Source organism: Paracoccidioides lutzii (assembly GCF_000150705.2).
Source record: "Paracoccidioides lutzii Pb01 unplaced genomic scaffold supercont2.3, whole genome shotgun sequence".
Lineage (NCBI taxonomy): Eukaryota > Fungi > Ascomycota > Eurotiomycetes > Onygenales > Ajellomycetaceae > Paracoccidioides > Paracoccidioides lutzii.
The window spans coordinates 375,439-398,741 of record NW_015440949.1 but is presented as its reverse complement, the minus strand read 5'-3'; the positions used below and the strand labels follow the sequence as shown (position 1 = coordinate 398,741).

At 33.7% G+C, this 23,303-nt stretch overlaps 5 protein-coding genes across 5 annotated transcripts; 2 read left to right on the top strand and 3 right to left on the bottom strand.

Moving 5' to 3' along the window:
• Positions 1-122: 122 nt before the first annotated feature.
• Positions 123-725, top strand: PAAG_01441 (hypothetical protein; the record flags this gene model as incomplete). The annotated part of the gene is made up of 1 exon (XM_002796387.1): positions 123-725. The coding sequence occupies one exon, from the start codon at positions 123-125 to the stop codon at positions 723-725; it is 603 nt and encodes a 200-aa protein (XP_002796433.1).
• Positions 726-1,113: 388 nt separating this feature from the next.
• On the bottom strand, positions 1,114-1,705 carry PAAG_11275 (hypothetical protein; the record flags this gene model as incomplete). Its single annotated transcript, XM_002796386.2, has 3 exons — positions 1,114-1,313; positions 1,388-1,550; positions 1,622-1,705. 3 exons carry the CDS (start codon positions 1,703-1,705, stop codon positions 1,114-1,116), a joined length of 447 nt encoding a protein of 148 aa, XP_002796432.2.
• A 25-nt stretch (positions 1,706-1,730) lies between these two features.
• Positions 1,731-2,538, bottom strand: PAAG_11274 (hypothetical protein; the record flags this gene model as incomplete). Its single annotated transcript, XM_015846949.1, has 2 exons — positions 1,731-2,247; positions 2,321-2,538. 2 exons carry the CDS (start codon positions 2,536-2,538, stop codon positions 1,731-1,733), a joined length of 735 nt encoding a protein of 244 aa, XP_015703371.1.
• Positions 2,539-3,650: 1,112 nt separating this feature from the next.
• PAAG_01439 (hypothetical protein) lies at positions 3,651-5,883 on the bottom strand (the record flags this gene model as incomplete). The annotated part of the gene is made up of 4 exons (XM_015844348.1): positions 3,651-3,977; positions 4,040-4,192; positions 4,286-5,210; positions 5,690-5,883. The coding sequence occupies 4 exons, from the start codon at positions 5,881-5,883 to the stop codon at positions 3,651-3,653; spliced, it is 1,599 nt and encodes a 532-aa protein (XP_015701256.1).
• Positions 5,884-6,536: 653 nt separating this feature from the next.
• On the top strand, positions 6,537-8,023 carry PAAG_01438 (hypothetical protein; the record flags this gene model as incomplete). The annotated part of the gene is made up of 2 exons (XM_015844347.1): positions 6,537-6,598; positions 6,649-8,023. The coding sequence occupies 2 exons, from the start codon at positions 6,537-6,539 to the stop codon at positions 8,021-8,023; spliced, it is 1,437 nt and encodes a 478-aa protein (XP_015701255.1).
• Positions 8,024-23,303: the final 15,280 nt, after the last annotated feature.

Sequence of the window (23,303 nt, the reverse complement as noted above, 5' to 3'; positions counted from 1 at the left end):
CCCCCCGACTCCATCTTTCTTTAAATTCCATTTCCACTCTCCATCCACCACCGCAAGAAACTCACCGAGGGGTCTGTTTGCATGGCCCAAGGTCACCCAAAGTAACGAGCGCGTTCAGAGCCATGGCTTCTACCGAAGCTGAACCCCGCAGCACCATTGCCATTAACGATGATACGGATGCAGAGACGGACGCACCTCGATCCCCGCCGCGAAAGCTACGGAGAAAGAGACGCCTTATGGACAATAGCCTCCAAGATTATGAGGTTCTGTTTGATGGCCCGGCGATCCTCAATTCCTCTGCATCCACAAAATCACAGCCGCTGAAATGCGAAATACACAACTTGAAAGCAGTTCTGGCAAGCTCCCATCAGAGCTGGACTTGCCCTTTGCTGATATTAGGAAAGGCGACAGCAAAACAAAAAATTCACACCGTATTTGAAGCAGGGTCCGCGAAGATCAGGGACCTACAAGAAGTGCAGCGCCTGAAGAAGTGGGACACTGAGCTAGAAATCAAGCACTGGGAAGAGCTGATTGGGAAAAACAAGGAGATCTGCAAGCTTGAGGCTGAGGTCAGCGAGCTGGAGCATCGGTGTCAATGTCCAATATGCTATACCATCCTTCAGAGTGGAAAACCCGCCTGTGCGGACACAGGTTCTGCCCAGGGTGTCTCTTTCCTGACCCAGAGACCTGTGGACCATGTCGTCGAGATTTCACTGGCTATATAAAGAGTTATTAGGTAGCAGTGCTTTGTCTACAGCACTAGATTCCAATCGTAGTTTTGTAACAGGGACCGGGTATTTGCCTGTTTTCGCCAATCCGTGGATAGGGGAACAAATTAGAACTCTTTTAAATTTCTCTCAGAATTGCTACCATACTTCATACATATAGGCAGTCATGCTGAACAAAGAAGACATATGGGCCGAAAGAAACAAAATTAGCCGACACACTGCTTCGTGAGTACATGAGGGATGGCTCACATCTGCCAGTTGTTAGAGGTGAGAAGAAGTTATATCGTCATCATCACCTAATCGTAGATTGAACGGCTGAAAAATCGGGCTTTCTCATTTTCGAGGACGAGATCTGACTTCTGCCCGAAAAGAGAGTTTTCTTGCGCTAGGTAGTTTTCCTTAAATTAAGCCCCTCCATCAACCAGGGGTCAAATACCAGCTCTTCCGCAGTCGGCCTTTCCTCAGGCATCCAGCATAGAATCCTTTGAAGAAACTCCAGAAATCCCTTTTTGTTATCTCCCTCGAGATCGTCTGCAAGTCTTTCAAGGGAGATGTCAGGGATGGGTGCAAAACCTCTCCATTGACCTTGAATGTTTTGTCAACGTTAGCAGAAAATACAAGGTCCCCCACTCTGTAGATTTGAACATGTATTCACATACCATTCTTATCCCACCATATAGAACTCATCTCACTTCGTTCCAGGAACTCCCTAGGAGGAGGTACCATGATAGCAACCATCTCTGCAAGGTGGAGTGTATCATCCAGAAGTCGCTGATCATTCTTGGCTTGGAAGAGGGTACGCCCAGCTACAAGGTCCCAAAACTGACCAAATAATAATTGAAGACATGTCAACTAAGCCTGTCAAAATATAACAAAAGGTAATTGTCACTTACCACCATAGCAATGCTCCAAATATCAACTTTATTGTCCCAATTCATCTTGAGAATAACCTCTGGTGCCCTGTAGACATCTGGCATAATATCTTGTCCTCTGTGATCTTCATCATTGAACCTGGCCTCGCCCAAAATCTGTTATAATAGGAAGGCACCGTGTGCGGGGAATCCGCCGGCTCTTGTAAATGATGCGATCATCAAGGATCTTTCTTGGTGCGGGGTGTTTCAACTCAGCCTCTTCAAATACTGAGAACACATTAGCATCATCAATCTCAAGGAGCATGTTTCTGGATTGGAGATCTGTATGCACAATGTTGGCTGAATGTAGGAAGTCAAGCCCCCCCAGGATTTGTCGTAATGGAGGTTTCAAAAGTTGTATAGTCAGAGTCCTGGTAGGCCGAAGGTCAAGCATCTGTTCCAAACTCAATCCCAATGGTTGTTGAACAAGGCACACATGAGTGCCATCTGGGCCAATCACTTCAAATGAGTCATATAGTTGTCGAAAGAGATTTTTGCCGGGATGGCCAGATTGAGATTGAACAGAATTGAGATGACTGTAGATTCTAATCTCATGGTTTGGCTTGGAGGAGGAAACACAAAACTTCAGTACAACATGTCGAGGCTCACTAGTTAGCAAAAGTGAAGTTAGCTATTAGACTTATTCTGAGCTGTAACAACATGATAAATGAATGTACGCACTGTAGATCACGACAGAGCCATACAGTTGATGTCACTCCATATCCTAGTTTCCCAACAATTTGATATCTGTCATTGAAAATTTCACCTATTTGAGCTGGGTAATACTTTTCTGCCTTATATGTCGGAAGGGTTTCTTCCTCAATATTTTCAGAGGCATCAGTCAAGTCAAACCCAGAGCTTGGAAATGTGAGGGGAGACATTAGTTGAGAGAACATCATTTTCTGAGCTCCATTAAACTGTTGCGAATAGTGCGGTACAGCAGAACGTAAAGACAGACAAGATCGGCTTCTGGAGAATGAAGACCGCACATAAAGATAAGCAAGAGACAATTTAGCAGTCATGTCAAAAACAAGATTCTTAAATCACCTGCCAATCGTACCTTTGAAGGACTGAAAGTTTTGTTGTTCTTCTTTCTGTTAGGGGTTCCTGATGAGACGAAGCTAGAAATAGTAATTTCTGCCAAGCCGTTTTAGCCAGAGCTCAGCACCATTTAGGCGCCCTGTTCTACCGCCCGGATTTGACCCCAATTGATGACCGAAGGTCGAAGCCAACCAATTGACAATTTGGCAGAAAAATGACGTTAAAATGGCCTTGTAGCCAGTCGGGGATAGAATCTCTTCTCCAAACCGCTGTCGCCAATTCATGCAAGCTTGGCAGTGGTGGAAACAGTTTAAAAGGCGGCGCTTACCGTTGAATACGCTTACTGGAGAATGGAATGGCTTCCTACGGCATGACCCGAAGTCTTTTGGGCAGAGGATCTGTTACACAAGCACGCCTATATAAGCAACCAACACTCCGCTGCGCTAAATTCTTTCTCTTCCGTCAAAGGACTGAATAAACCACAATTTTCTGTGATATTTCTCTGATATATATATATGTACTGAGAGTCATCTCCATTTACAAAGCTCTGGTTTTTTGAGAAGCAATCCACCTGCAAAGATGAACCGCGTCGCTGCAAGGGGACTCCCATGCTACAGCGCAGAGAGTACTTCAATATAGTGGTTCTGTTAACCTCGGAGATGTTATTTCGATGAATGCAGATGGGGCTGAGTGGTTAGACTCAGTGGACAGTGATGCAACATGATAGAAAAAGCTGTATGTTGCCCTGCCGCTTTTCGCTAGTGATAGCTAATAATTCTATAGGATCCTCGGATAAAACAAGCTCACATTCAGCAGGGTGCCTCTTTTTTTTCCCCTCTCTTTTTTTTTTTTTTGTTTTCATGATGTGTCTCAGTGTGCCAACCTCAAAATAGTGGATTTAGCTGGGGGACTTGCAGGGGTGCGCGGGCACACAGGTCGAGTAAAGACAGAAATGACTCAAAGGATGTCATTACAGTAGCGCTTTTAACCGCCACAGGGACTCGTGTTTGGCAGTGCTCATTTCCACCTTGACGGTTCCTTTAAGTTCTTTCCTTCTCGTGCCGGAAAGCTGGGCGGATTTGCAGACAACTTGCAGAAAGCGGGTCTCGTGGTAGAAGAGGGAGGGCCTGAGAGGAATACTGGGGGTGCGGGTGATGAAAACAATCACGCCACAGCAATCTTCTTCAAAATAGTTATTAGCACGGACGCTCTTTCTTGTACGGACTGATGAACGCGGGAAATGATTCAAATGAGTAGTATGGATATTCTGAAGGAGGCGGCGCAGGCTGCCATTGTTCTGGCGATTTCTTGTATTTAGGACTACTTGACCGGAGTTAAAGAATAATGCTCTCTTCACACAGATTCTCTTCTGTAGGCAATATTTCCAGATCCAACAGGATCCCCGTCGCCCAAAAATAGACAGGATGAATGCAGCAAACAAATCGGCAGGATGTCATTTTTCTGCTTAATGAAATGCGGCGTGTAGCTCATGTGGTATATCTGATGTCCCGTCTACTTGGAGATAACGTTAAACGTATAACATTCAAATATTAAACTGTTGTGGTGGTACAAAGCATTCAAGTTCGTGGTGAAATGCTCACTCACCGTAGTCCAATTCTCGTAATCAAGTAAACTTCTTCGAAGACCCGCTTGCAATACAAAAGGCGGTATCGACTGTCCAGAAAATGATTCATGTACATCCCTTTCGTTCTCACCGTCCTTTTCATCCTGTCCCCGAATAATGTTATTCTCCAAAGGAAACCTAGAGCGAGAAAACGGCCTACTCAAACATGTGGAACCGTTATCTCTGATCCGAGGCAGCGTTTGCATACTGATGATTCGACCTGTTGTCTGTGGTGCTGCAGCTGAAAACCCCAGCGTTGGCGGGGTTATAGGAGGTGTAGTATCAGGCCAGAATAGAGTATGGTTCTCCGATGCGGGAGAACGGACCTTGGATGGGTGTGACATCGGCCCCTGGAGCGAGCTCAGTGTTTCCGGGATCTTGCAATCAACCTCCCACTGTTCAAAAGGGCCGTGTCGTTCGTTCGAGCTATGCGTAGAGTCCACATCCGTGGTGCTCCCGGACTCTTTGCCATGAAAATGTACGGCTTTTTGCACACGAAGGTTCTCGAGGGCAGACGGCGAACGTTGATCCAAGCCGGAACAGGATATTGAGAAAGTGCCAGTTTGCTCCTGCCGCACAGGGCGGTTGAGGCAGAGCAGTAATGCATAGAACGTGACCTGGCAACCTGCAGAAAGCGCCCATAAACTTATCCATCCACGGAACAGTCCTGGAAAGTTACCTTTAGAGTTAGGACCGTGAAGTGAACGTAGGCCACGGGTTTCCCGAATGGTGGCACAGGTCAATATGATGGTCGCCAACAGAATGCAGCCGATTAATATCAGATGCCCCCAAGGCCGACGGAAAAGCAAAGCGTTCTGCTCCCTCTTATAAGCAAAAGTAGATATCAAAGATACCAGGACCATGCAGCATATGGCGCCGAATATCATATCGACAAACAGAATAAGGCTAGTTTTCGTGTCATCAGGGCCGAGTCGCCGCATACATTTAGCACAGACAATGGTCGAAATAAATGTTAGCACCAGTGAGGAACAGCCAGCAGTATAGGCCACCGTGCATCCAGCGTCCAAGCATTGACCCATCAAAACCGCGAGTATATGTGTTGACAGTTGCCATCAGAAAAACAGCAAGAAAGACCATTTTGTCAGCTTGACAATTCTGTTATTTGCCCCTGGCTGGGCGGAAATGGAACATTGGGGGGTTGTGGACTCTACGTTTTGACAACTTACATGGCTCAGCCTGACTGAATCCTTTTGCTTGGCAGCTCAGCACGACAATTGGTTGGTCTCCATTCAGCTGACCCCCCACTTGTATTCTCTTGAGGCCACTCTCACTACGGAAGTCAACTTTCATTACCAGGTGGCTGCCCCAGCATGCGAATCTTATCAGTAATTTTAACATTCACCCTTTAGAACCTTTCCACTTACGCAATCTTTGAATGATGCGGGATTTCAAAATGTTCTTCAAGGCTCTGACCTCCTCCAATACGCCGGAAACAAATCCAGCAGATTACTCTAATTATCCATCCGGGAGCTCTCCTGCTCCCATTTCCTTTCCGGACGGAAGTCAAAGTGTTGCATGAGTGTGCTCTGACGCCATAGTCGATATCTGCTTCGTCCATGGCCTGACTGGGAATCGAGATAGCACCTGGACCGCCCGTGGGCAATCCACACCTTGGCCAAAAGGCGCTCCTTCCAACAGAGCTTAGCAGGGCCAGGATACTCACTTATGGCTACGACGCATACATAGTGCGAAAGCCAGTTGCAGGGTCAAATCGATTGACTGATCATGCTACAAACCTCCTCCATGATCTGACCGGAAAAACGTCGCAATGCGCCATCTCGTGCCCTTATTTTTGTCGCCCACAGCTTGGGTGGTCTTGTATGCAATAAGGCCATTCTGTTCTCACGAAATAACCGAGAAGCTCACCCCCGGGGTATATTTGATTGCACTGAAGGCATTGTCTTCATGGGCACCCCTCATAAGGGATCCTGGATAGCAGATTGGTCAAAGATTCCGGCTGGGGCTCTCGGCCTTTTGAAATCCAGCAACAAGTCACTGTTGAAAGTCTTGGAAACAGATAATCAGCTTCTTGAAGCCATCCAGGTTGACTTCTGGTCAATGATCTGAGAACTACGACAGGGTGGCAGGTGTCTCGAGGTCACGTGTTTCTTTGAAGAGTTGCCACTGCCTGGGGTTGGAAAAGTTGTTTCCAAGGAGTCAGCTACTCTTGAAGGCTATATTCCGATCAGCATCCACGCCAACCATACTGATATGGTCAAGTTCAATTCCGCCAATGATATTGGATTCGTGAGGCTGTGTGGCGAGCTGATCAGGTGGGCATCGGATATCAGATATTTGGTTTTCTGTCCAATGTAGTCTACAGAACTTGGCTAAGAATCCCAAGTTCACCATATGCTATGAATGAGAAGGATCGCCAGTGCCTTAAGGACTTATGGGCGACCGACCTTAATGACGACAAGACGCGTATACAGCAGAGTAAGGGTGGCCTGCTGAAAGACTCATACATCTGGATCCTCAAGAATCCCGACTTCCAGCAATGGCGTGACAATCAGGAGAGTCAGCTTCTCTGGATCAAAGGCGATCCCGGCAAGGGTAAAACAATGCTACTTTGCGGTATTATTGACGAGCTGAAGAAGTATATCACTAAAACAAGTCTTTTGTCCTTCTTCTTTTGCCAGGCCACCGACTCAAGTACCAACAACGCCACAGCTATTCTTCGTGGCCTTATCTACCAGGTTGCCACGCAGCGGCCATCGCTCATAGCGCACGTGCGGAAGGAGTATGATCATCGAGGTAAAGATGTATTTGAAGGTGTGAATGTCTGGATTGCCTTGTCTTGTATCTTTACAAATATCCTAGGGGACCAAGTCTTGAAAAACACAAACAACTTCCTGATTATTGATGCTCTCGACGAGTGTAATACAAACCTGGTGTTGCTTCTTGACTGGATCGTCCATACGTCGACAGCGCATTCAAATGTCAAGTGGATAGTATCCAGTCGCAACTGGCTGAGCATTGAGGACCACCTTAGTACCGCGAGAGAGGAAGTAAGACTGTCTCTTGAGTTGAATGGAAAGTCCATTTCCGCAGCCGTTGCTATATATATCGAGCATATGGTTGAAGAACTGGAGAAGAAAAAGAACTATGGCAAGGATACACGGGAAGCTGTCCAGTGTTACTTATCCTCAAATGCGAACAATACCTTTCTCTGGGTTGCCTTGGTTTGTCAAGAGCTCGCAAGCCTAAAAGTCAGACGACATCACACTATCTCGAAATTGCGTGCGTTTCCCCCAGAACTAGATCACCTATACAGGCGGATGTTGGACCAGATCAGCAATTCAGAGGATGCTACACTTTGTAATCGCATACTAGCTGTTCTCTCAGTTGTGTATCGGCCTCTTCTATTGGACGAACTCGAATCTTTCATCGAGCTGCCTGACAGTCTCCCTAATGAGTCTCTGGGAGAACTCATTGAGCTTTATGGTTCTTTCCTAACCCTTCGAGAACGTACCATTTCATTTATCTATCAGTCTGCCAAGGACTTTTTAGTCCAGAAGCCGTCGAAGGAGATTTTCAAATCTGGGATAAAAAATAAGCACTATACCATCTTCTCGCGATCACTACAAGTAATGTTCAAAACTCTTCGGCGTGACATTTACAACTTAAGGGCTCCAGGATTGCCTATCAGCAAGAAGCTTCATTCACTAAATGAGAGAGATCTGAAATCAGACAAGTAAAGATATAAGAACAGCACAGGAACAGATGAAGAGGCAGACTGACAAACATCATCAAGAGCCTGACTTTGTAGTAGAAGATTTTGTTTATCTAACATTGAGATCATACAAGATGAATTAATCAAGCTGTAAACTGACAGAGCAGAATGCTGACTTCTTCAAAATTCTAAAGAAGGTGAACAATGCCTACAAACTGAATCTCTCTGCAATGATGAAGATTCATTCAATCTTCTCCTCAGATAAGCTATGTAAGAATCTCAGAGACCCTCTACCTGGCCAGACTGTCAGACCACCAGACTCAATTGAAATAGACAGGGAGAATGAATGAGAGATAGATTGTATACTGATCAGTCAAATAAGCCAGGGCAAGCTGCAGTATTGAGCATGCTGAAAAAGATTTGATGAGAATTTTTCATGATATCTCACTCATGACTTCAAGGAATCACCCTACACAATATGAGATTTCCATGAGGCCAACCCCACTAAAGCTGGATCACTGAAACATCTAGATGAATGAGTAAGAACATGAGAGATGAGCAGCTATCTGAAAGATGAAGATGATGATGATCTTCCAGCATGAGGACATGCTCACTTCTAGATCAGAGAGTGATGTTAGGCTTGGCACCAGGGCTAGGTTTATCCCCATCACATGACCACGCCCCACATGGGACCTAGTGGATCAGCCATGATCCAGTCATGTGACCATGTGAGCTGTTTATAATCTGAGCAGACTCTGACACCTTTTTTTCCTCATCAACCTTAGTATTTCATTATATAACTGTTAGCAACACAGAGAGCTTCCTTCTTATGCAGCTTGCATTCACTCTCTAACACTTATGTTCTTTCAAGATTTTACTATAGATAAGCAGATCATTTACAAAAGTATTCATAAACTGATTTAAATAGTCAAAGAAGATTATATTTATAAAGTATTAAAAAATTATTAATTTATTATTTAAACTAAAAAATATGATTATATATTTGTAAATCTCATAATATATTCTAAAGACAGTCAGATTTTCAGTCTCAGAGTGCATATATATTTAATGAAAATCTTGATGAATGTTCAACTTGATAAAAAATTTAGTTTTATTTATTTACTTCATAAGCTTATCAATTAAAAGAAGTGAGTATCAGTTCTTCTTTGAGATGATATTAAACTGATAATAATTTATATAAAACTTTCAGTTTGCCTGCTGTATGAGCTATAAGAATTGAAGATGCAAATAAGAAAGCAACTGATGAAATAAATCTCTTTTTTAAATTAATTTCAAGATATTATTTGACTATCTCAAGCTTTTTCAGAATTATTCAATATAATAATACATGGTCAATAGTCTTATTTGAATCAACTTTTTTTTTCAGCTCAATTTTATAATTTATTCTCTTTTAGAAAAATAATAATTTATTAGAGACAGCTTTTAAGAAAATATATCAAAATTTTTTATAGTTCTTTAATAACTACTTATTAATTAACTCTTTATTCTTCAGTTCTGCTTCAACAATAATTTTTTTTCTCAATAATTTTGTCTATATTATAGAGACTTGAAATGTATATCTTTAACTTCTCACTTTTTTTATAGTGATGAAAGATAATATCTTCAATAAATATTATCTTTTGTTGCTTATTTCTTTTATCATTTTTATATTTGAATTTTTTATCAATAAATTTATTATAATAATCTATATTTTATTAATACTATAACTTTATTACTAATCTTTTTAAAATCTTTTATGAAATCACTAGACTATAATATCTCTAATATTTCATCTACTGATATTCATACACTTAATTAAACTAAATATTGATTTTTTATATATAATTATATTTCATATTTTATCTGTCAAACTTATTCTAAAATTATATCAGTGCTTTTCAAATTTATTATTAATATTGATATATTTAGAAACCTTTTATTATTTATTTATATATATAAAGAGATGACTTTAATAATTAGAGTTTCTATTTAATTATTAAAGCCTATAACCTGATGACTTTTTTTTTTATATCTTTAAAAATTATTCTCAATACTTTAATACACTTTTATGTAAAACTTGAGTTAATAAGAATATAATAATTTGCTTTAAAATCTACTAGTGATCTTGTAAAAATAGTATATTTATTAAAAGCTACTTTGATATATATAATAAAAGAATTTTTATTTATCAGCTTATTTATATTCAAAGTCTCTAGTGCAATTATCTTATCTGAGAAGAAGGCTTCTCTTAGATTTAATCTTTTTTTGAATTAGTAATAGTAGTTTTAATATTTACTTTCTTCAGTTCAGTCTTTTATTTATATGAGCAATTCTATACTATATGATCTTTGCTTTAGTAGTTAAAGTACTTTATATTCTTTTTTTAATTCTTATTTTTTAATTTATTTTTAGTTATTTATATCAATATGAGTGAAGTTGATTCATAATTACTCTGTTTTATAAAAGTATCTTCACAGTTAGCTCAAATTATTAAATTTCTTCAATAGTTGATCAGTTATTAGCTATTTTGATTAGATATACTTTTAAGATAGTAAGTAGTCTAGATGCAGATCTTTTGAATCTTATAAAAAATACTGCAACTGATATAAATCACTGTAATCATATATTAAAGATCAAAGAATAGTTTGCAATAAAAATCTACTTTATAATCTTTCTTCTAAACTTAAGCTTTAATAGTCAAATATAAAAAGTTGATCATAAAGATATAATAGTCATTCTAATTTCTTATTATCAGCTGTTAGTATTTCATTTTTACATTTTCAAGCTTATTAATATTCTTATATATATTTTACAGATACTTAAAAACTTTTTTTATAGTTTTAAACTTATCAGAATAATTTTCTCTCATTTTAAAAGTCAGATATCTTATTACTTTATTATTTATTCAGTTTTTTATATATATAATTCAGCATTCTTCAGTTAAAAAGTGATCAATATTGATAGTTAGCTTATATTTTATTTGTGAAAGTCAGTTTTCAAATACTAGTTCTTTCTCATTAATGAGATACTTTAAATTATTAAGTTTGACTGATTATTATGTTTGTTGAATATTTATCAGTCTGATTTATAAGGATAAAAATTTTATTATTTGCTGTAATATATTTTATTTTTCTATTAAGTTATTCATTTATTGATTAAGTTCACTTATTTTCTTTCTTTAATTATCTCATTCTGTTTTAATTTAATTTAGAGTTTCTCTTACTTTATTTATATAATTAATAATCTTTTGATATATTTGCTCTGAGTTCTCCTTAATTGCTTTCAAAAATATTTTCTTTGATAAAAGCTCTCTTGACTTCATATTTCTTCTCATCAAAGTTATTATATCTCAGTTCAATTTTCACAAACTGTTAGATTTTTTAACTACTACTGATATATTAATAATATTTTTAAAGATTTAAAATAAAAATAAATAAAAATTTTGAGAGATTTTTTATTTAAAAAATTTGTTTTAAAAAGAGCAAGAAAAGTTATTGATCTTAGTATTATATTAAGACTTCAATGTAAATATAAATAAAATAAATATTTAATTATCAATCAAATAAGTTATCTAGATAAAATACTAAAATAATTATTAATAGATAAGTTTAAAGAAAACTCTGTTTATATAACTCTTTTTTTAGCACTATTTTTCACATTTACATGTTATTTATATACAAAGTAATTATGAGGTTGATTGCTATATCAATATCTAAATAGTTATAATTACTAATCATCTTGACCTGTAATTTTACACTATTGAATAGGCTGAACAGAGTCTGTCTATTCTATACTATTATATCTACAGTTTAAAAATTATAAATAACTAATTGTAATTAAGTTAATCAATATATTTAAATAAATTTTATATCTCTATATTATTTTCAAAAACAAAAATTTATTGAAAAAGTAATTTAAAGATTTTCTAAAAGACTAATACTAGATATTATTTTAAATGACTAAACTACTGATAAAATAGATTTGAGATAACTTCAACAGATATTTATTTCAATAGTAAATTTTTACAGAGTTAACAGATCTATTTTTCTTATTTTGAATAATTATAATAGTTATATTACTTTAGAATTTAATTAAATCTATAAGAATAATATTATAATATCTTTTTATATATTATCTTATATTTCATATATTTTACAGTCACTAAATATAAGTATTTTTTTCAACTTTAAAGTGAGCATATGAGGATTTAGTTCAGCAGTAAATATAATTTGAATTTAATATTATTCAAAAAGTAGATTTATTAGATACTTATTCTGCAGTATATACTGTATTCTTCAAATCTCAAACTATTTAAAATAATTTCAAGATAGCTAAAATAGTACTTTTTTAATCTGACTATATTTTTCAATAGTTAAATATTCAATTATAAACTTCTACTTTTTCATACAATAGCTCTAGCAATTCAATCACATTCTAAGTATTTTAAATACTTAATAATTCTCAGTAATTATATTCATAAATAAATAAAATCAAAAATTTAATAAAAAATTAATTTTAAAACTTTGTGAAAAACTTTAATCAAATTATCAAAATTTGTGAATATGAGATGATCAATACCATTATTATAAAGAAGTAATATCAGAAATATTTAATATGAATAAGATAAAAAAAGTAAAATACAAGAGATTTAGATATTAAATTCAATAATAAGTAGAAAATTTAATTAATAAAAAAGTTTAAAGTTTTTTAACTTTATCTGCAGCATTTATAAAGTCTGCAATATTTGTTGAATAGTCAGTTAATGTAAAGGATTAAGCTCTAAGAACTAGAGGCTAGTCCTCCTATATAACAAGAATGAATTGCTTGAGAAAGGGAAGAAAAGAATGAGATAAGAACTCAAGCTTAAGCAAGCTCACATAGCATAATCACATGTGCACATGCAAATGATGACTAGGCTGAGTCAGCTAGTTAGAGCAAATCTAGGGGTTCAACCTCTTATAATACCCTCCTTCTCTCTCTTTGTTGCAGGTCTTTACAACTATTTAAAGCTCTCTTTATATCTAATTTTGCCTGCTGAAAGGCCTCTCAAGCATTCAAGGCCTTCACTTCTTGTAGGAAACTCATGTCATTCCATGTAGGCTCAGCCTAATCTACTCATTTAATGAGGTATTGCTTTTTCCTCCAGTAGGTTCATTCACTCTGAATTTCCTCAATCTCAAACTCAGATCCTTTCAAGGTCTCTATAGTGAGTGACTGCCAGTCAGTTTGCCTCTGACTAGACAGGGGATCCATTGCCACAGCATGTAGGAGCTTTACATTAAAGATATTGTGAATGCCAGATGAGATGTTCAGTTGATAAGTATGAAATTCTATCTTTTCTAGCATAGTATATTGATTGTATTTCATGTCCAGCTTCTTGCACAGGTGATTAGTTCTCATATTCTCTAAGCTCAACCAGATCTTATCTCCAGGTTGAAAGCTTGAAGCTGGGTCTCTTTATCTATTCATATATTTCTCTTGAGATTGCTGAGCATTCATCATTTTTACTTGAGCTCACTTTAACACTTCATGAGCCTTTCTCATATAATCATCTGCAAACTCAATGAGATTATGTGATGTTTCAACAGGGAGTGCATCAGCTATATCAATGGAGGAGACATGGAAAAGATGTGTTAAAAAAAATTAGCTCATATCCATTAAGACAGCATCTCTATTATTGATAGTCAGCTCTGCTAGAGGGAGTCATTCACACCAGTCATTCTGTTGAAAGCTAATGTACTTGCATAGGTAGATTTTCAGAGTCTGGTTCATTTGCTTTGTAGCTCTGTCAGTCTCTGAGTGATAGACTGTGAAGAGTCATCTCTTAATATCTAATTTCTCACACACTTGAGTTCAAAACATGCTTGTAAAAGCCAACTCTTGATCTGACACTATTATCTTATGAATACCATGTTGAGAGATGATGTTGTGAAGAAACACTTTAGTCACTATCTTCACATCAGTTTTTTTAACTGCTTTTAATATAACTCTCTTGATCAGTCTGTCTATTATAATTATGATATTCATGTATTCTTTAGAGCTTGATAAGTTCATGATAAAGTTCATGAAAAGCTCCTGCTATATGTGTTCAGGAATGAAGAGAGGCTTAAGTAGTCCCTGACATTGATCTCTTCATGTGATATTTGATCTGCAAAGATGACAGTTTTTGATCATTCTTCTCATATTAGTGGCATAGTCTGACCAGTAGAACTCACATCTTAGAACTCCTGCTGTTTGCTCTCACCCAGGATGGCCAGTAAGAGATGAGTCATGAGCCTCATGCACTAACCTAGTTCAAAGAGATTTGAAGTCTGGCACTCACTTATAATCTCAAAAGAGAAGCTCCTTATTCTCATTTAAAGAGCACTCAGAGATGGAGGTCTTAATGCTGAGTTCAGAAGAAAATCTGAATCTTTCCTCACAAAGAGTTTGCTTCAGACACTGCAGAATCTTGTCATTTTTATGAGTTTTATTTCACTGAGCTTGAAGAGACATCTCAGGTTCTACACTGGCAGCAGCTACTATTGATTCTATTCCAGGTGCTAGTACATTAAACTTAAGTAGTTGAGCTTGTCTCTGCTTGATTCTCTCATCATCAGTGTTCTGTAGCATGTTCTGCTCTCTTCACAATAGGGTGTCTGATTTAGCATTCAACTTCCCTAGCTAGTAATCAATTCTGAAGTTGAATTGATAGAGAATATCCATTCAATATAGCTGTCTTTCATTTAGTCTGCATGTAGTCATGAAGTATTCTAGATTCTTATGATCTGTGAGGATCTTAAATTCCTTTACACTTCATAGCTCAGTGTTCCATTTCTTTAAACACTTAATTATCACTAATAACTTCTTATCATGAATCTCATAGTTGCATTCTGCAGGTGAATGCTTGTGAGAGAAGAAGGCACATGAGTGTAGAATGCTCTGCTCATCATATTGTAGCAGCACTTCTTCTGAGATGTAATCTGAGAAGTCTGTTTCTAATATAGTCTTATGATTAGGGTCAAATTGAAGCAGGATTGGAGTGGAGATAAATATTGATTTTAGACACTTAAAAGCTTTCTCAGCCTTGTTTATCACAAAAAAGGAACATTCTTGCATGTAAGAATCATCAGTGGGATCATAATCTTTGAGAAATCCCTGATAAATCATCTATAGAAATTGGCAAAGTCTAAAAATCCTCATACATCTTTAAGAGTAGTAGGTGTCACTCATTTCAAAACAGCTTTAATCTTCTCTGAATCTATTCATATGCTCTTGCTCACTTCAATGATGAATTCAAGATATTTTGTGCTGTTCATCTTGAACTCACTCTTTCTGATATCTGCCTGCAGGCCTGCTTCCTATAGGTATATAAGCACATTTTGTACATGCTCATGATGCTCTCATAAGCTTCTTGAGGAAAATATCAAGATGTCATCTAAATAGGCTGAGCAGAAGTCATTCAGATATCCATGTAATGCCCAGTTGATATATTTTTGAAATATGCTCAGAGCATTGGTCAAATCAAAGAGTGTAATCAGTCACTCAAATAGTCTGTATCTGGTTCTAAAGGCTGTCATCCACTCATCACCTTCTGTGATTTGAATCTTGTGAAAAGCTGCAATAATGTTCAGCTTAGTGAATCATTTAGCCTGTTCAATTCACTGTAAAGTCTCACTGATTAATGATAGAGGATATTGATTCTTTCAGGTGATTTTGTTAAAAGCTCAATAATTCATACAGAATCTTAGCCCACCCCCAGACTTCTTCACAAATAGTACAGGGGCGGCTGCAGGGGAGTTGCTCACTCTAATAAAACTCTTATCTAGATAATCTGTAAGAGTCTTTCACAAAGCCAGTAGTTCCTCTTGAGACATATTATATAATGAGCCTCAAGGGGGTTGTTCTACACTACCATCAGCCTTTTTAATCAGTTCAATCCCATGATCTCTACCTGGACCACAAAATGAGGGTAGAGTGTCAGCAGCTTCCTTATCAAATATGTTCAAAAACTCATGATAATGTTCAGACAGCTTTTCTTTAGAGTTAATCTTTGATTTCACTTCTAGAGCTTTTTGAATGTTGGTCAAACTGACAGTAAAAATCTCAATGTTTCACTTCTCTCAAGTGCTCACAAGTCTAGAAAAGCTTATAGCAGAGATGGAAATCACATCAGCTTTTGCATTTGAACTAGGCTCTATCTCTATGCCACTCTCTTCAAATCTCACAATTCTTCAATGAGGGATCACAGTTGCCTTTTGCTGGGCCAGTCAGGGGTCATCTAGATATATATCATGATTATATAACCTATTCACCATGTAGAGAAAGGCTCATTCAGTTACATGACTGCCTATATCAATTTGAATGTCAGTCACTATGCTTGTGAAGAGTCTCATGAAGTCTTCAAAGCCAGTCATTTTAACAGAGGGAATTTCAATGCACAGGAGCTTATGCTTGTTAATGTAGAATTGAGAAATAAGACCATAGACATTACATTCACTGTCTATCATTACTCTAGTTGAAAAAGCATTATCTACTAGAGCATCAACAGTGAAAGGTTTGAATATCATCTTAGATTTAAATCTTCTTCATTGCTTTCTCATAAGCTTCTTATTTCACTCCTTTCAGTATCTTTTAGTTGGAGCTACTCTTTTCTCAAGTCCTCACTCATATTCATATTGTCATCATTCAGTACTGGCTTGGAGATCACCTTAGCTATCATGGAGGTGGCAGGGCATCTGGGAGGTTTGAATGAGCAGCTCTTAATCATATGATCTCCAGCTCTGCATCTCAGGCACAGGCCTTGCTCTCTTCATCAATTAATCTCTGTCTGATTTATCAATTTGATGTGGCAGGCACTTGAGGTCACAGCACCAGGAGAGAGATTCATCAGATCATCAGTGGAAGCTTGAGACTAGTTTCATCAGTCAAGGACAGCATGACAAAGTAGAGAGTGTAAATTAAATATCATATGATTCAAAGAAGATCTGCTCTCACAATGTTTAGATCAATGCCTTAAAGTCTTAAGCTCAGAGAGTTGATGATCAACTAATATAAGCTCCTTGCAGTAATTCTCATAAAGAGATAGTTTTCTTACACCCATCATGCCTCCCCTCAGCTCCATGCTTAGAGTGGATTTCAAATACTTCTTTTTAATGTGATCATCTCATCTGTGACCACCAGCTTCTAGCAGTAGCTGATTAAATTCAGACAGAAAGTCAAAAAGAGCTTTTCTACTCTGTCATAGATTGTTGAGCTTTTGTATAGCCTTTTCCTGTCATGCAGAATCACTAAAGAGCATGTGTGTCTGCTTCAGTAAGCTCTCTACTGTGAAGTTGATCTTGTTCTTATTATTCTCAATTCAGGAGTAAACTCAAGCTGCTGCCATTTCTTTCAGTCTCAAGTACACATACCAAGCACATTTCTCATTATTACCTAAAGCTTTTCCATAAATCTTAAGTTTTGATTGAAGCTTTAGCTCTCACTGAGGATAGTGCTCCAGATTAGAATCATCATACTTCTCATAGTCTGATAGCTTGGTCTTTGATCTTCTGACTGCAATGAGTGATTGCAGATTTGATTGAGAGAGAATTGATGTTGAGATGTTCAAAGCTTGTCATAGATTAGCTATTTCAGCTTGCTGAGCTGCTATTAAATCTCTGTTCTCACACTGGACCTGTTCCTGCTGTTGAAGAAAGGTCATTTATTGTTGTTCAAAGCTGCTGAGAGCATCCCTGCTCATTGCTTCATGTTGATTCATTTGTGTATTTGTTGTACAAGTCTGTCACTTTATCTCATTCAGCTAGACATTTTCAATGTTGCTCATTCATTTGTTAGCATGATTGCTAACTCAGTCTATTCATATACCAGTGCTATCACTGAACTTTGTGATGCAGGATTTAAGACTCTCAATAGCCTATCATATGTCAGCACGTTTGCTGAGCTTTGTGATACAGGATTAAGACTTCCAGTGGCTTATCAATGAAAGGAGTGAAGCAATTCATAATGTAAAGAGTTAAGCTCTAAGAACTAAAGGCTAGTCCTCCTATATAACAAGGACAAATTGCTTGAGAAAGGGAAGAAAAGAATGAGATGAGAACTCAAGCTTAAGCAAGCTCACGTAGCATGATCACGTGCACACATGCAAACAATGGCTAGGCTGAGTCAGCCAGCCAGAGCAAATCTAGGGGTTCAACCTCTTATAGTTACTCAATATTATGAGTTCTTACTATATGTGTCTGCTTCACACTGATGAACTTTATAATATTACAGTAATTGTAATATTATTAAATATATAAAATTAAAATATTTTCAATTATATATAATTTAATTTAATTTAATTGAGTATTATAATATTGAGATAATTTGAATTAAATCTAATGAGTTGAGCTTTGATAGTTTTGATATTATGATCATTTGAATACTGCACTCACTTGAAAAATACATTAAGCTTTAAATATGACATATGAGCTTAGTCATAAGCAAGGCATATAGCTGTAGTTAGCGGTCAGAGATCTGAAATGTATAAGTAATATGATGCTTGTGACATATAACTATAGTTGAGCACTATAAGACATGAAGCTAAAAAAATTACTTAAATAAACTATAAATAAAAGATATGAATACCTGTTAAAGATATAAAATAAAAAAAATAAACAAGTATAATAATTAAATAACTAGTAATAAAATAAATTTACTAATAAGTGATAAGATCAATAACATTCATAAAGTTAAGTTGATATATGAATAATATATATTTTTACAACTTCAATAACTTTATAAATTTATTTGCTAATATACTTTTAGTTCTCATTCATTTAACATCAATAAGTTTATACTAAACACATTCTCTAAGTTAATAATAATGAATATTAATATATTAAAGATATATATTTAGCTTTGAGTTAGAGTAGATGAGAAGGTTTATGATTTAACAGTTATCACAGAGAATATAAATACTAGTTAAATTGAATTTGAGCAAAGAAATACTATTATCAAACTGCTTTATAATTTGCATATAATATTATAAAAAGTTCAGCTTTAATAGTAAATATTGTTATTATTAATTAATAAGAGAATTTTTAATTTATTAATATATTATATAGTTTAAAAAAATATTTAATTATAGATCAATAATTTATATTATCAATAAAACTGATATTATTTGATATTTTAACTATTTTAATAAGTGAAATAGCTATATTTAATTATTTATATATATTGATCTCAATATTATAATCAAAGTTAATAAATTTAATTAATTTATTATATTGAATGATTAGATTTTAAGTATATTGAAGATAGATGATTATATGATCTATTTTTATTGAATAATTATCTGATTAATTTTATATGTACATTACAAACTTAATAACAATATAAATTATATCAAACTATGCAATCATAGCTGAGTAAATACAAGAACTAATATCTTATTAATAGTAATAAATTTATTCACAGATTGTCTGATTGATATTTGATTTTAACAAATGAATTATAATAGATGTATAATAGAGTGAGTAATTTATATATATAAAATTATATATATAAATCAAGTTATTAATATAAATATCAATATAAATTCACAACTTCAAATTAATTAAACTTAGTCATAAAGAATATAGATATTCAGAAATTAATGAAGTTGATTTATATTATATAAAATAATTATATATCTGAACTGTAAAAATATATTTTTATCTTTTAATAATAATACTATAACTGATTAATAATTAAATTTATATCAAACTCTTTTATATCAATAGTCTTCTAGTAATAGAATACAACTTATTATCTGATGTTTTTATCATATTTACTCTGTTAAATTTATTAACTTCAATTGCTGTTATTAACTGTATAGCTTTGCTCAATATATTCATCCTAACTAAAGACTATTAATATGACTATCTGAAGTATTATTCTTAAATCACAATTCTTTATCTATTGAATATTACTACTAATATACTGCTATCAGATAACTTAATTAAGTGTAAATAAGATATTGATTTGACAAAAACAAAATATTCATTATCAAAGAAATTATAATTATTATATAAAACTTATAAATTAATAAAGATTCAAAATTAATATTTTTATCAATTTTATCACTGTTTTGAGTGACTTTTTTGAATAGTTATATCTTGATATTATACAATAATTCAATATTATCTGAAAAAATAAAAGATATTTAATTTATTTTATATATAACTTTCTATAATTTCATATTATAATTGTTAACCGGACTTGGCTTCGTTACAGCAAGCTTTCACCTTATCAATTAAGGTCGGGTTGATAGGGTGCCTTATCATACTTGATAACTGTAGGAAGGTCAGCTGCCACTAGAATAGAATAATAGAAATATTGATCTCTATTATTGATAATAGCTAAGGCGGGTGTCTATATCTCTAATGAGCTGTAAGAGATATGAACACGGTAGAAGAGTATTCAAAGGAAATCAAAACTATGATTATAACTAAGTAGAATAATTGGAAAGTAGAGTATAAGAATGAAAATAAAATTGATTGTGATCAAGAAGATAAGCTTCCTTGATTCTAAGAGTAATGAGTGTCTTTATATACATGATGAAATCCCCTGGTAGATCTGGTAGCTATGATAGACATGGTTCTATCAGTTCTACCAATCTACTGATAGTGCTGGTAGCACTGGTAGATCATAAACTACTGGTCATACCAATCTATCAGTCACATGATCTCTGGAACTAAGTCCTGCTGTTCTGTCACTAGTCTTTGTCAGCTTTTCTTTAGGTTTGTTCCTGCCCAATGGTTCCTTGGTGCTTTATGCGGGGTGTTCCTTTAGATTCTTAACAATAATTATGACTTATTGAAAATCTGATTTGCAATAGTTTTTATTTAATATCATTATTTGAATTAATTATCAATTTGAATATAAGATTATGATATTAATAGTTGATAATAAAATCAATATAAATGTTAAAATTATAATTGAATAAATTAATAAAGAAGATATTGAAGTTGAGCTCTTGTTTGAGTATATTAAAAAGCAAAGTAAGACTACAGAATAAACAGATACTCTGATAATTGAAAAAGTATATTAAATATTTAAATATTAGTTAGATAAACTATATTGATAAAATATTAAGATAATTTCTAAAAGATGAGTTTGAGAAAAACTCTATTTATATAACTCTTTTCTTAGCATAATTATCTCTTTTCTTAGTATTATTGCTAGACAATTCTTATATTTACAGATTAATTGTAAGGTTGGTTGCTAGATAGTTGCAATTACTGATTAATCTCAGTTTAGTGATCTTATACTATTAAGAAGTTTGAATGAAGTTTGTTTTACATCATTATATTAATATTCAACTAAATGAAGTAATCATTTTTATCAATTAACATAATAATTTTACAATTCAGCTATATTTCTTTATAAATTATTAATAAAAATTATTAAATTCTTGAAATAATTAAAATTTTTTAACTATGATTAAAATCTATTACTTTATAATAACTACAGTTTTTTCTGAGTTTGCTTTAATTCTCTTAGTACTGATGATAAACTCTAAATATTTTATTCGCTGAATTGCAAACTCATATTTCTGAATGCTGATTTGCAAGTCAGCTGTCTTTAATTAATTTAGTACAGTTAAACTAAATATTAATTTTAATATCAAGTTATATATTCTGTACTATCAGTAACTTTTATCTCAGAATAATAAAGTTTTAATTTAGATTTATTATTAATAGAGAAATATTCTAAAATTTTTGATTATTTACTTAAAAATTTATAGTTATTATATAATCTATTACTTTATCAGAAACATTATTATATTCTTTAATATAATATTTAAATAAAAGTTTCTGAAATTTTTTATTGAAAAATCTTATCAATTCTATAATATATTAAATATCAAGAGAATTAAGATTACTTATATTAGTATTAGTAAAAGAATTTACAGAAGTGATAATTTTATTATAAACTAACTTAATTAATATATTAATTTTTTTTAATCAAGTTTTTCATATCAAACCTTTCATATATTATTGAATTATTTGAGATAAAGTCTTTTATTAAACTCATTCTTTTTCTGAATCTATAAGCTCAAATATATTATTTATCATAAGCTTAGTAATTATCTATTAAAACTTCTGCTTTATAAAGTAGTTTCTGACAATATAATCTTTTTCCTTGTAGTAATAGTACTAAATATTTAAATAAAAGTTCAAGACTTTTTTTATAATAGAGATAGACTTTGAGATAAAAATGCTAAAAGAAATTTAATTATTGAAAATTTATAAAATATTTTGCTTTAAAATATTAAATCTATTTTTCTATAAATTTTTTGATTTCTGAATAATATTAATTATCTAAAAAGTATAAATTATCTAAATATAGATTTTCTAAAATTTAATATATATATTAATTATTATATTGATCACTATTATCATTCTCTGAAGATTAAAAAAAAATTTATTATTAATATCTATCTTATAGTTTTTTTTAGCAATTTTAACCTCATTAATCAAGTGTATAGATTTTATAATAAATTTATGATAGTTATTCTCATTACATATAAAAAGCTTACTATAATCACTTTTGACATTTTATAGCTTGTTGGTATTCTTATATATTAACTTGAGATATTCAAATATTTTCTTAGTAGTCTAATATCAATCAAAGTGAATTTTTTTTATATGAAATACTATATGCTCTGTTGCATTTCTATCAGTTCAGTTCTTAATATATATAATTTTTATATATTTGATAGAGTAGTAATCAGTATTCTCTTAGAGCTTATTCTTCATTTTCAATAGAATTAATATATAAACTTTATTTTCTTTCTGTCAGTGAAATATTTTAAATTATCAACCTTGATAGATTTTTTTATAATCTCAGACAGATTAATATTTTGACTTGCTACTTGATTACTGACTATTATACAAATTAAAATATGACTAAGTTTATTATATTCAGTAATTAGCTCATCAATCTAACTTTAATTAATAGTAGTTTAATTAATAATATTGTTATATTTTATTTTCAAACATGTGATTATATTTTTTAATATTTTTTTATTGTCAAAAATATTATCAAAGATCACTGTCAACTCATTATAAATAAAATCACTACTTAAATAAATTGCATCTTCAAATTTCTCAATTGAGATATATAGTTAATTAGTTAATTTTATTAAAATATATTATCAGTTCTTTTAACTCTTTTCAAAAAGTTGAGAATCTACAGTAATCATTATGATCTGAGCTTCTTAATAGCTAAAAAGAAAAAATTATTGAATTAAACAACTATCTTAAATAGTTGATCTGATATATTGTTGAATTCTCAAT